This window comes from Colobus angolensis, unplaced genomic scaffold, assembly GCF_000951035.1.
Source record: "Colobus angolensis palliatus isolate OR3802 unplaced genomic scaffold, Cang.pa_1.0 Scaffold436, whole genome shotgun sequence".
Lineage (NCBI taxonomy): Eukaryota > Metazoa > Chordata > Mammalia > Primates > Cercopithecidae > Colobus > Colobus angolensis.
The window spans coordinates 3,097,842-3,111,634 of record NW_012117777.1 but is presented as its reverse complement, the minus strand read 5'-3'; the positions used below and the strand labels follow the sequence as shown (position 1 = coordinate 3,111,634).

Genomic DNA, 13,793 nt, shown 5'->3' with positions numbered 1-13,793 from the left:
TTTTTTAGTAGAGACGGGGTTTCACCGTGTTAGCCAGGATGGTCTCGATCTCCTGACCCCGTGATCCGCCCGGCTCAGCCTCCCAAAGTGCTGGGATTACAGGCTTGAGCCACCGCACCCGGCCGGTAAAGTTGTTTTGAAAAATAGTCTGGCAGTTGTTCAAAAAGTTAAACATAGTCATGAGTCAGCAATTCCACTCCTAGGTATATATACAAGAGAAGTGAAAACATACGTCCACACAAAAACTTGTACATGGATGTTCGTTCATAGGAGCATGATTCATAACAGTGAAAAAATGGTAATAGCCCATACATCCATCAATTTATAAATGAATAAACAGAATATAGTATATCCATACAATGGAATACTATTTGGAAATAAAAATAAAATACTAAGCATGTATCAGTATTAATAAAAATTAATAAAATACTGAGCATGTGTTAGTATTGTATTAATTTTTATTTCCAAATAATATTCCATTAGTCTTAGTTTTCAAGCCTCATCTATGAGCCTCAGAACAGAATAGAGAACCCTGAAATAAAGCCAAATACTGATAGTCAGCTGATCTTCAAGAAAGCAAGGCTGTGTTAAGGGAAAGCATCCTGCCACACAGAAGCACATATTGAATGATTCCATTTTTATGAAATGTCCAGAATAGGCATGGCTAGAGCTGGGAGAGGCATAAGGGAGGTGATGGTTAAAGGGTGTAGGGTTTTATTGGGCTGACTGAATAGTTCTAAAGTTGACTTGGGGCCTGGCACACTGGCTCACAGCTGTAATCTCAGCTCTTTGGGAAGCTGAGATGGGAGGATCTCTTGAGGCCAGGAGCTGGAGACTAGCCTGGGCAACATAGTAACATCTTGACTCTACTAAAAATAAAAATAAATTAGCCAGATATGGTGGCATGTGCCTGCAGCCCTAGCTCCTTGGGAGGTTTGAGCCCAGGAGTTTGAGGTTACAATGAACTATGATCATGCCACTTGCACTCCAGTCTGGGCAGCAGAGTGAGACCTGGTCTCAAAAAGATAAAAATAAATAAAAATTGAAAAATAAAGGTGATTTAGGTGATGGCTGCACACTTCTGTGAATATACTAAAAAGCTTTAAATTGTTTACTTTAAATATGTCTATTATATGGTATAAAGTATATCTTAATACAGATATTTATAAAAAACAATTATACTATGCAATGGCTCTTAAACACTCAAAGAAATATTTAAAGCTATAAGTAAAATTGAAAGAATGAAAGCCACTCCTGTACCTTTAGAACGTAATTTTTAAAGTGAGAAATGGATGTAAAATGTCCTAGTATAAAGGTACTTACTGTCTTTCCATGCTGGCTATTTCCTGATTATCGTCTTTAACCTACAAAGGCATAAAAACAAAGTAGTATTTAAAAAAATAACTCATTGTAAGGCTATCTTAAAGACAATTTCCTTCTAGAGTGCATTGTACTAAAGTGTCAAATTTAGTCTCCTTCCTGAAATCTATTTTTTAGACTTCAATCTTTGAAGTTAAAGGGAACAGCACCAAGGAACCATTCACAGATTCCATCCTTTTTCCTCAAAGTAAGGGTAGTAACTGATATACTCATAGCTACCCCCCCAGGCACCATCAGGTTAGCACATCTTCAGGCCTGGATAAGTTGATATAAACATCTAGGATTTCTGAGAGTCTCCCTCACTTTCCCACAGGTAGGGTTTTGCTAGATTGAGCAAGTCCAGTTAAATTTGAATTTCAGATAAGTAGTGAATATCTTTGAGGGGATATATATACCATGTAATATTTGGATTATTCGTATCATTCACAAGCAATTAATAATTTTTCTATATAGATATATGTGTCTGAAAGATTATTCATTGCTTATCTGAAATTGAAATTTAAGTAGCTATTCTATATTTTATGTGGTACATGTACCTCAAGATCACTCCTCCCCATCCTTCAATGATTTATTTCCAAGGAACTACACAGGTTCTAGATTTAATACCCTTCTGGAATGATTCTAATAATTAAATAGTCCCTGAATTGATACCTAAATTTCTTCTAAATGCAATGGGCTTGATCTAAGTCTAGGGGCAAAGGAGTCCCTGACTGGAGCTGTGTCCAAATATAGATGAAGTTCTCCTAAGGCCCTTATAGTTAGGGTGTGTCACAATAAACAACATGCTAATTATAATTTGGAGCTAAACTACATCTACCCTTGGGGTAGTAAGAAAGCTACTAAATATATGTTACATGTGTCATGACTTTAGGACATACGATAATTTCACAGGACATTTTAATTCAATTCTCTTCATGGAGGCACCGATAATAACAACCACAAAAAGTCATTAGCCTTGGGATACTCTGTTTTCTAAATACAAGGCCCAAAACAAAAAGGAAACATATCTTCCAAAAGATTATCTAAATATTTAATGACCAATAAAGAAGAGTTTCAAGTATTCCTACTAAGGAAAAGTTAGCTTCACCTACGTTAGTATGAAATACTTAAGAAAATCTAGGCTGGGTGCCTATAATCCCAACACTTGGAGAGACTGAAATTGGAGGATTGCTTGAGGCCAGGAGCTTGAGACCAGCCTAGGCAACATAGTAAAACCCCATCACTACAAAAAAATAAAAATAAAAAATTGGTGTGTTGGCACATGCCTGTAGTTCCAGCTACTCAAGAGGCTGAGGTGGAGGATCGCTTGAGCCCAGCAGATCAGGGCTACAGTGAGCTATGATTGCACCACTGTGCTCCAGCCTGGGTTACAGAGCGAGACCCTATATCAAAAAAAAAAAAAAAAAGAAGAAGAAGAAGAAGAAAATCTAGATTAAAAAGTCATTTCTTCACATAAATTATTTTTAGACAATAAACTTACTAGCTTTTGGTTGCATTAATATCCCTTAAATAAAACAAATCAATACATGTACCAAAACCAGACATCTTAAAATAAGTGTGTTTCTTTTGCCCACCTGCTTAAGTAATTTCTGTCTCTCTTCCATTGGAGATCCTATGCTTTTGTCTTCTGCAATCATTTGATCTCGATGGGACTCCAACTCATAAAGCTTTTCATGCAGCAATACAGCCTCCTGTTTCACCTGGGAGTGAGCTATTTCCTAAAGGAAAATAAGAAGGGAAATTTTTAATCAGTATTTTATCAATAATTATTATCAAATAGGTTTCAGTTTATAAGAATAGGGGGTAAACTACCAGCATCTTTAAATACAGACAGCAAATATCATTAGTACTCAATAATGCTACAAAGCACATTTCTAAACTGGAAGAATAAAATAAGTCCTGTATATTTTAATAAGCTATTTTCAATCTAAGATTCACAAGAAGTTGATAGCCTTAGTTTATTTTATTTTCTACATATAAGACCTGAATAAATATAGGACAACTCTACCAACGGGAGGATAAAGACAATGTCAAAACATATGTGCAACTTTAAACACAATGTCTGATTCAAAGTCCATAGAAGTGATCTTTGGAGAGAAGATATTTTTCCCTAAATAGGTCATAAAATATATTTTTCCACAATTTTGTGAGTTGAATTGTGTCTGCTCAAAAGGTAAGCTGGAGTCTTAACGACACACACCTGTCAATTTGACCTATATTTGAAAATAGGCTCTTTGCATATTTAGTCAAGTTAAGATAAGGTCATTAGGGGTGGGCCCTAATGCAGTATGATAGTGCCCTTTATAAGAAGAGTACAGATGCAACAGAGACACACAGGGAGAATACCATGGTATGACTCAGGCAAAAACTGGAGTGATGCAGCTGCAAGTCAAGCAACATCAAGGGCTAATGGATACTACTAGAAGCTAGGAGGAGGCAGAGCAAGATTCTTTCTAGAGTCTGAGAGGAAGCAAGGCTCTGCTGACACCTTGATTTCAGACTTTCAGGCTCTGGAACTGTGAGAAAATTTGTTTGTTTGTTTTAAGCCACCCCGTTTGTGATATTCTATTACAGCAGCACTAGGAAATTAACACATGAAATAACAGTTATTGTGTACGCACCACTATCCTACCTTTCACAAAGAAAAAAATAAGGATGTGACAAAAATGTTATTAGATTAAAAAAAAAAAGCTAGGAATGGTGGTGGTGATGATTAAAATGACATTTGAAACTCTTGTTTACTGAGCATCTGTTCCATGCCAGGCACTATGCTACATGTTATTTATATGTTATCTCTACTATCCAAAGTGATACTCTACAAGATAGTACTATCATCTCCATTTTACAGATGAGAAAACTAAGGACCTGAAATGTAAATAACTTTTCAAAGTTAACAAAGACATAAGAGTTAACAGTGACATTTGAAAACAGACCTACAGCATGAACAAAACAAAATTCTTAAGAGGTAAGACCTCTTCTCTCTCTCTCTTTTTTTTTTTTCCTTTTTTGAGACAGAGTTTCACTCTTTCACCCAGGCTGGGGTGTAGTGGTGCGATCTTGGCTCCCTGCAACTTTCGCCTCCCAGTTTCAAGCAATTCTCCTGCCTCAGCCTCCCAAGTAGCTGGGATTACAGGTGCCCGCCACCACACCCAGCTAATATTTATTTATTTATTTATTTATTTATATTTGAGACGGAGTCTTGCTCAGTCACCCAGGCTGGAGCGCAGTGGTGCGATCTCAGCTCAATGCAAGCTCCGTCTCCCGGGTTCACACCATTCTCCTGCCTCAGCCTCCCAAGTAACTGGGACTACAGACGCCCACCACCACGCCCAGCTACCTTTTTGTGTATTTTTACTAGAGATGGGGTTTCACCATGTTGGCCAGGCTAGTCTCAAAACTCCTGACCTCGTGATCCGCCCACGTTAGCCTCCCAAAGTGCTGGGATTACAAGTGTGAGCCACCACGCCCGGCCGACCTCTTCTCTTTTAAAAGTATGAAAGAAGGAACTTCCAAAAAAGGAACAAGTAGACAAGAGAATTTTTCAAAGTCCATAAGCAATGGATTATATATACAGTTCAAGTAATAGATTAGGCATCAGATAAGATAAAGGCATGCTAAAAAATACTATAGAGGAAATGCAGATATTTTATGCTATCCTTTTTCATAGTCTCTTCTCCTTTTTGCCTAACGATCCTATAGACTTGTTTGAATTGCATCTTGATAAAACTGTTCTGGAAGGCTTAAGCTCATGTTAATCCTTCACCTGATTTTTTCCATTCTTGTGAATTGAATAAGCATGACCTAATACATTGTACAGTAGTGAACATAAAGTATTCAATAAATACTAGTTGATTGACCACTATCTGACACATATTTTCTTGAAGAACAAGTCCTAAATAAATAAATAAAAGAAATCTGGGCTGGGCATGGTGGCTCACACCTGTAATCGCAGCACTTTGAGAGGTGAAGCGGGTGGATCACGAGGTCAGGAGTTCAAGACCAGCCTGGCCAACATGGTGAAACCCCATCTCTAATAAAAATACAAAAATTAGGCGGGCATGGTGATGCATGCTGTAATCCCAGCTACTCAGGAGGCCGAGACAGGAGAATTGCTTGAACTCAGGAGGCGGAAGTTGCAGTGAGCCAAGATCGTGTCACTGCACTCCAGCCTGGGCAACGGAGCAAGACTCCATCTCAAAAAAATTTTTTTAAAAAGAAAGAAATCTGGCAAAAGTTAAATAGAATTAGTGACTTATGTTATCTTAATTTGAAAACACTGTGGATTTTTAAAACTCTTGTTAATTTAGGCATAAATGTACTGACATCAGAGAAGAATGGCATCAGTACAAAAAGTAAATCTAAGGTTATAGCTTATCTTCTTCCTACGGAAACTAAACTCACCAACTGAAGTAAGACTTGACTCTCACAAACCCACTCCAAAAAAGATTAGTGAGGAATTCTACAAGCTGGTTGTATTAATACTAAATGTGGTCCTTCTTTCTTTAAGCGTATTTCCATCACCAGAGATCCAAGGAAATAAAAATTAAGTGTATTTATAGATGGACAACCAGACACAGAAAACTACCTTCCTATTTTTTTTTTCTTTTTTTTGAGATGGAGTCTCACTCTGTCGCCCAGGCTGGAGTGCAGTGGCATCATCTTGGCTCTCTGTAAGCTCTCCCTTCTGGGTTCATGCCATTCTTCTGCCTCAGCCTCCCAAGTAGCTGGCACTACAGGCACCTGTCACCACACCGGGCTAATTTTTTGTATTTTAGTAGAGACAGGGTTTCACCATGTTAGCCAGGATGGTCTCGACCTCCAGACCTCATGATCTGCCCGCCTCGGCCTCCCAAAGTGCTGGGATTACAGGCGTGAGCCACTACGCCCAGCCAACTACCTCAGTATTTTTAATTAAATAACTTTTGCAATAGCAAATTCTCAAAAGAATTAATTACAAAATATTTATTTCTTTTACAAGCTAGGGTGTCAGCAATCTGTCAATCTACAACAGTTCCTAATACTATCATCATGTCATCCACCTGAATCCACAGGAAATCAGGAAAGGGAGGCAAGATTTGAGGTACAGTCAGTATACTGAAATGCCAAAAATATGAAAAAGGAGTTCAAAGAAAAAGAAATTCATTGGCCAAAAATGATATAAACAGATACTCAGCTTTATGCATAAATAAATGAAAATTCAAATAAGGTAGTAATTTTTACCTATCAAACTAGCTAAAATTGGAAAAGTCAGATAATATTTGCTGTCAGTGAATGCAGGGGAAATAAGCATTCACATACATTACATCTAGAAGTAAAAGTTGGAACAACCTCTTTGAAGGCAGTTTGGCAATCTTACAACATTTTTAAAGTGTATACCTTTTGACCCATTGTGAGAATTCAATCTTATGATATACTAATACAACTTTGCATAAAATGTATGCTTTCGCCGAGTATTGTTTATAATCCCAGAAAACTATAAACAACCTGTTCATTTACAAGGCTGTGTTATAATTATACAACATAATACAACATAGCAATTTAAAATAATGAGGAGGTTCTCTAAGAACTGATATAAATAGACACTGAAGATATAATGTTAGGGTGAAAAAAAAAGCTGCAGATAGCATAGCAAGTATGAACCCCACTTGAAGTTTTTCACAACTATAAAACCAAGATGGGATTTAGGACTCTTGTGGGGATTATATGAAGATGATGCTGATATAAGTTTACAGCTCAAAAAAGTATACAGTAAGCACTTGATAAACATCTTTCCAGTAGTTCCATCTGGATAGAAGGACACAAAACAGACATTTTTATGTTCATCTTGTTCAACTATTTTTAAACCATAAGCACATTTTGTTTTGTGAATTAAAATGTTTTAAATAAACAAATAAGAAAACAAATGGAAGTTTTTACATCCTTAAAGAGATGAACTCATGTCTCTCCATCTTTGTTTTTAGTCTCTTGTGTATGTGTCTTTAAATTGCCATTAGAGGCTGAGCACCATGCCTCAAGCCTGTAATCCCAGCACATTGGGAAGCCAAGGTAGGCACATTGCTTGAGGCCAGGAGCTGTAGACCAGCCATAACGACACCCTGTCTTTACAAAAAGTAAAATAAAAATTAGCCAGGTGTGGTGGTTCCTGACTGAAGTTCTAGCTACTTGGGAAGCTGAGGAGAGAGGATTGCTTGAGCTCAAGAGCTTGAATTTACAGTGAGCTACGATCATGTCACTGCATGCCAGCCTGAGTGACAAAGACCCTGTCTCTAAAAAAAAAAAAATTTAATTGTTATTGGATTTTGCATGTCCTAGGTTGGGCAGAATGATTTGTTTTATACATGGTAGGTACTCAATAACTGAATCTAATTTCTTACCATACTAGGATCTTTGTGGGTCCAGAATAGGAAGAAAAAGTATTAAACTCCTATTAGTAAACTGCCAGATCAATAACTTTTTTAACTGAGTAGTATGAGAACCCTTATTTGATTTTACACTTACTGCTTCCATGCTCTCTTTTTTCATGTTCTGTGAATCCAGTTGTTGTTGAAGTGTATCTAATTCCTAAGTGGAAAAAAAAAGCAAACATAAATCCAAATTACATTAAGAATAATTTGTAGTAAGGGGGGGGAGGGAGCTTGGAAAAAAATAATTTGTTTCTCTATTTCTCAACATTTCAAATACAGACGTGACAAAGTAAATTTTCTAAATATCTTCACTGGCATCTTGCATTTTGACTAGAATTTATTAACACTTCATTATTTATATTTTTCCCATCTTCTTTTATTATTCTTAAAAACTTGCTGTGTGCCTTCAAAAAAAACAAAAAGCAAAAAAAAACTTCATGAGTTTCTCAAAAGTAGCTAGACCTTAGACCTTTTCACAGTGAATCATCACTATGTTCTGAGACATCAAGTATCAGAAGATTTCAAATTATGTCATTGTTTAAGGTTATTTAAAATTTTGATGTTTAATCGTGTTTTCATATCTTTTGCCTAATTTCTCTATACTATACACATACACACATAACACATGCACACACACATACACATATATGTAAATATAAATATGGTTCACTACTAGGATAAGATCCTTAAATTGTTTACTCATTCATTATCCCATACAAGATTAACTATATTTTGGAACTATTTTGGCATTTGTATCATACTCTTTCTTTTCTCTTTCTGAGACAGAGTCTCGCTCTGTTGCCGAGACTGGAGTGCAGTGGCATGATCTTGGCTCACTGCAACCTCCACCTCCCAGGTTCAAGCAATTACCTGCCTCAGCCTCCCACGTAGCTGGGAATACAGCCGCCTGCCACCACACCCAGCTAATTTTTGTATTTTTAGTAGAGATGGGGTTTCACCATCTTGGCTAGGCCATACTCTTTCTTCAATGCTTCACTGTATCTTAGAAATCTTGTCTAAAATAAAAAGGTTACTAAACTGTCAGCAAAGGAATGTCTCAGAAACTAAAACTATAATCATTATTGGCATTTATGGGGCCTAATTCTTTGCTTAATCTTTATTAAGGGCCATCTGGGCATGAAAGGGCACCATCATGACTGAGCATTGAGAGGATTCTCAATATCCCCTAAGCAGGGATTTAAATTGCTTATTTAATATTACATGTTCTCACTCATCTGTAGGAGCTTAAAAAAGTGGATCTCGGCCAGGCACAGTGGCTCACACCTGTAATCCCAGCACTTTGGGAGGCCAAAGCAGGCAGATCATGAGGTCAGAAGATCAAGACCATCCTGGCTAACACAGTGAAATCCTGTCTCTACTAAAAATACATTAAAAACTGGCCAGGCGTGGTGGTGGGCACCTGTGGTCCCAGCTACTCGGGAGGCTGAGGCAGGAGAATGGCGTGAACCCAGGAGGCAGAGCTTGCATTGAGCCGAGATCGCACCACTGTACCCCAGCCTGGGTGACAGAGTGAAACTACATCTCAACAAAAAAAAAAAAAAAAAAGGGAAGGAGGTAGTAGAATGATGGTTACGAGAGACTGAGAAGTTGGTGCCCAGCTGGGGGCATGGGGCAGTGGAGGGGGAGAGAAGGAATAAATTCTCATGTTTGATAGAACAGAACAGTAGGGTGGCTATAGTTATCAATAATTAATTGTATGTTTCAAAATAGCTAGAAAAGGAGATTTAAAATGTTTCCAGCATAAGGCCAGGCACAGTGGCTCATGCCTGTAATCCTAGCACTTTGGGAGGCTGAGGAGGGCGGATCATGAGGTCAGGAGATCGAGACCATACTAGGTAAGACGGTGAAACCCTGTCTCTACTAAAAAAATACAAAAAATCAGCCGGATGTGGCGGCGGGCGCCTATAGTCCCAGCTACTCAGGAGGCTGAGGCAGGAGAATGGCATGAACCCGGGAGGCGGAGCTTGCAGTGAGTCGAGATCACACCACTGCACTCCAGCCTGGGAGACAGATCAAGACTCCGTCTCAAAAAAATAAAAAAAAAAGTTTCCAGCACAAAAAAAATCCTACATGTCTGAGGTGATGAATATCCTGATTATCCTGATTTGATGCATGGAACTATCACATGTACTCCATAAATATGTACAATTGTTGTGTATCAATAAAAAATTAATTTTTAAAAATGGATATTTAAGCAATATAATTACAGGACAACAGCCATTCAAATCATAATGCTAACAGGTAAAAAGTTTAGCTGTTTATTACATAGGAAGGAAAAGGAAAGTAAATAGCTATATGGAGCTGGTCTATGAGGACTTTTTTTTTCTTTTTTTTGAGATGGAGTCTCACTCTGTCACCCAGGCTGGAGCGGCGTGATCTCAGCTCACTGCATCCTCCACCTATGAGGCCTTTTAATGTTTGCATTAAAAGTCTATAACTGCAAGTATTTATAGACTTTTTAATTTATAAACAAGTATTTTTATAAATGCAAGTATTTTCATGTGTCTTTATGAAATGCAAAATGAATAAATAGAAGTGAACAAAAAATAATAAGAGTAAAAGCTAGGTCATCAAGCAGCATACAAAAACGAAGTTTTCTAAATAAATGCTTCTGAAACGTGAATGTCCGTTTGAATCAGTTGGGGACCTTGTTAAAATGAAAACTGATCTCAAAGTCTAGTCAAGCTCTCAGGGGATGCTGACGCTGCTGATATTCAAACTATACTGTTAGTAGCAAGACTGATACATGCTTGGCACAGAGTAATAATTCATATTACCTGTAACAGTTTCTCATTTGTGGCTTTCATCTCTAGGTACTTGACTTGGTTTTCAAGAGACATATTTTTGATAATGTCATCTGCTGCTTGTTTTTCCTGTTCAATTTCTTCTTCTACACTTCTCATTTGTTTTTCTTTCCTAAAATCAAAAGCACGTAATATTCCTGATACTGTATTGAGGAAAAAATATCCAATTATTTTATACAAGTCACAGTCCTAATTTAATAGGATACTTAAAGATATTCAACCATAGTGTGTGACTGAAAAGTCTTTATATTTGTACTGAAAAAAATGCTATTTGACCTATATAAAATTTGGCCCCAGTAGCCACAAACTTATTTGGCATCTTTCTCTTTTTCATCCCCAAATTCCTCTATTTCCTTACTCTCCATTTTACTTTACTAAGAAATCACAAAGATTATCAAAGAAAATCCTTAATGACTTATATATATGAGGATGCATTTATACTTTTTTAAAGTTATACCTTCAAAAGACAAATAAGAGACTGGGCTCGGTGGCTCACGTCTGTAATCCCAGCACTTTGGGAGGCCAAGGCAGGTGGATCACATGAGGTCTGGGGGTTGAGACCAGCCTGGCCAACATGCCGAAACCCCATCTCTACTAAAAGCACAAAACTTAGCCAGGCCTGGTGGCGGGCGCCTGTAATCCCAGCTACTTGGGAGGCTGAGGCAGGAGAATTGCTTGAATCCAGTGGGCAGAGGTTGCAGTGAGCCGAGATCGCATCACTTCACTCTAGCCTGGGCAAAAGGGCAAAACTCCGTCGCAAAAAAAAAAAAAAAAAAAAAGACAAGTAAGAAGTTTTAGAATTGTGGTTTTCAAACATCCTTCAGCATAAATTTTTTTGACCAAATTAAATATTGTATAGAAGTTTGCCATGTAAATCATCCAGTGCGGCTCTGACAGAACTAGGAGAAGAGAGGCCTGCAGTGCAATTTTATTTTTTTAAAGTTACGGCTTTAGATTAATAATATGCTTTGCTTAAATTCTCTTTTACTTACTGCTTTAGTTAATATTGCTATTTCACAAATTATTGATATTTTTTAGCACTGTAAAATATTAAGCTCATTTCTCTAAAAACATAACAAACATTACAAATATAATTACACAAAAGTAGTAATAGTGAAATTAATTAGAAGCAATAACCATTTTTATCATGTAATCAAAAGAAATACCAATGACATGCCACTTGTTGCCTAGGCAAGGTCAATTATTGATAGGGTAGAGAAAAATTATGAAAAAAGAATAGGTAAGAAGCCACTTATCTAAATACTTTCAAGATTTACATTTTATAAAAAGCTGGATTGAACATACATTTTCAGTCCCAAGATGATTAATTTCTATTTTGGGTTTCAAAATCTGATTAACCTATCACTGTTTACTCTCTTTCGCTCATAGATGTCAACTTCTACAGTTTTCACAATCACCAGCTAAGCCTGTGGATCCACATATCCCCTACACACCTTCTACACATTCATATCCTGCTACTACAATAAACAACCTAAACTCAGAAATTTCCCTACAAAAAAAAAAAAATCTAAAATAACCAAATAAAAGATGAACATAATAAAACAGACAACCTGGAATTTCAATTTATTTTTGTCTCACTATTGGAGAAGAAGTGGTATCATCACTTGAAGCTTCAATTACAACAGTATAACAAATGTATTTCCTGCTGCTACAATTTGTATAGGTATATAAGCTCACAGAATTTGAAAGAGGAAAATATCTATTTCAATCTCTTTGTTTCATAGATTAAGGATACTGAAGCCCAGTGGAATTAATCTTTTGGAAGGAATTCATTCTAAACTTGATTCCTGACCACCAACAATGTTTCTTCCTACAATGTAGGAAGATGAGAACTAATGTTATAAAGTATTCCATTTTACAAAAGAGAAATTACAGCATAAGAAAGGTAATTGACTTTCTCAAGGCCATATGATATCCAGGTGTCAGGTCTTTTTGATGCTTTGAGTACTTTGCTCCTGTTATAAGTTGGCAGTAAAACCACTGATGATGGTGTCATAAAAATAAGTAAACAAAAAAGTTGAAACTCAATAGAATACAAAACTTGGTGATATCTTTACAATTTGAATCCCTCCCTCCCTCCTTTCTTTTCTTTTTCTTTTCCCCTTCCTTTCTTTTCCTCTTCCCTTCCCTTCCCTTCCTCCTCTTCCCCTTCCTCTCTCTTCTTTCTCTCTCTTTCGCTTTCTCTCTCTCTCTCTCTCTCTCTCTTTCTCTCTCCCCCTCTTTCTATCTTTCTTTTTTGACAGGGTATCACTTGTCACCCAGACTGGAGTGTGGTAGCACAATCATGGCTCACTGCATGCTCAAACTCAAGCCATCCCCCCACCTCAGCCACCCAAGTAACTGGGACTAAAGGCACACAACGTTATGCCCTGCTAATGTTTTTACTCTTTATTTTCAATAGAGACAAGGTCTTGCTAAGTTGGCTGGGCTGGTCTCAAATTCCTGAGTTCAAATTATTCTCTCACCTTAGCTTCCCAAAGTGCTGGGATTACAGGCATCAGACACTGCATCTGACCTCAATTTGAATCCTTCTAAGCATAAAATGCCATCAGGACAAACATAAATTAATTTAGCAACAGTATATCTTTCAAAAGTACGCATTTTCAATATTGTAAACTCTAAATCAGTAAGTAAAATTGTTAACATTTTAATAAAAGAAACACAAAAGTAGGCCAAATACAGTGGCTCACACCTGTAATCCCCGCACTTTGGGAGGCTGAGGCAGGTGGACCACCTGAGGTCAGGAGTTTGAGACCAGGCTGGCCAACATGACAAAACCGCATCTCGGCCGGGCGCGGTGGCTCAAGCCTGTAATCCCAGCACTTTGGGGCAGAGGCAGGTGGATCACCTGAGGTCAGGAGTTTGAGACCAGGCTGGCCAACATGACAAAACCGCATCTCTACTAAAAATACAAAAATTAGCTGGGCTTGGTTGTGTGCACCTGTAGTCCCAGCTACTTGGGAGGCTGAGGCAGGAGAATTGCTTGAATCCAGTGGGCAGAGGTTGCAGTGAGCCGAGATCGCATCACTTCACTCTAGCCTGGGCAAAAGGGCAAAACTCCGTCTCAAAAAAAAAAAAAAAAAAAAAAGACAAGTAAGAAGTTTTAGAATTGTGGTTTTCAAACATCCTTCAGCATAAATTTTTTTGACCAAATTAAATATTG

The 13,793-nt window shown here is 37.5% G+C and overlaps 1 protein-coding gene across 4 annotated transcripts in view; it reads right to left on the bottom strand.

The window, feature by feature from the left end:
* The window catches only part of IFT74 (intraflagellar transport 74), a 129,650-nt gene that overhangs the window by 47,671 nt on the left and 68,186 nt on the right, over positions 1 to 13,793 (bottom strand). For all 4 annotated transcript variants that reach the window (XM_011957111.1, XM_011957112.1, XM_011957110.1 and 1 more), the window contains exons 9-12: positions 10,583 to 10,721; positions 7,879 to 7,941; positions 2,955 to 3,098; positions 1,324 to 1,364 (exon numbers count right to left, since the gene is read on the bottom strand). In XM_011957111.1, coding sequence (XP_011812501.1) covers positions 1,324 to 1,364; positions 2,955 to 3,098; positions 7,879 to 7,941; positions 10,583 to 10,721 — 387 coding nt within the window. The remainder of the gene's footprint in view (positions 1 to 1,323; positions 1,365 to 2,954; positions 3,099 to 7,878; positions 7,942 to 10,582; positions 10,722 to 13,793) is intronic.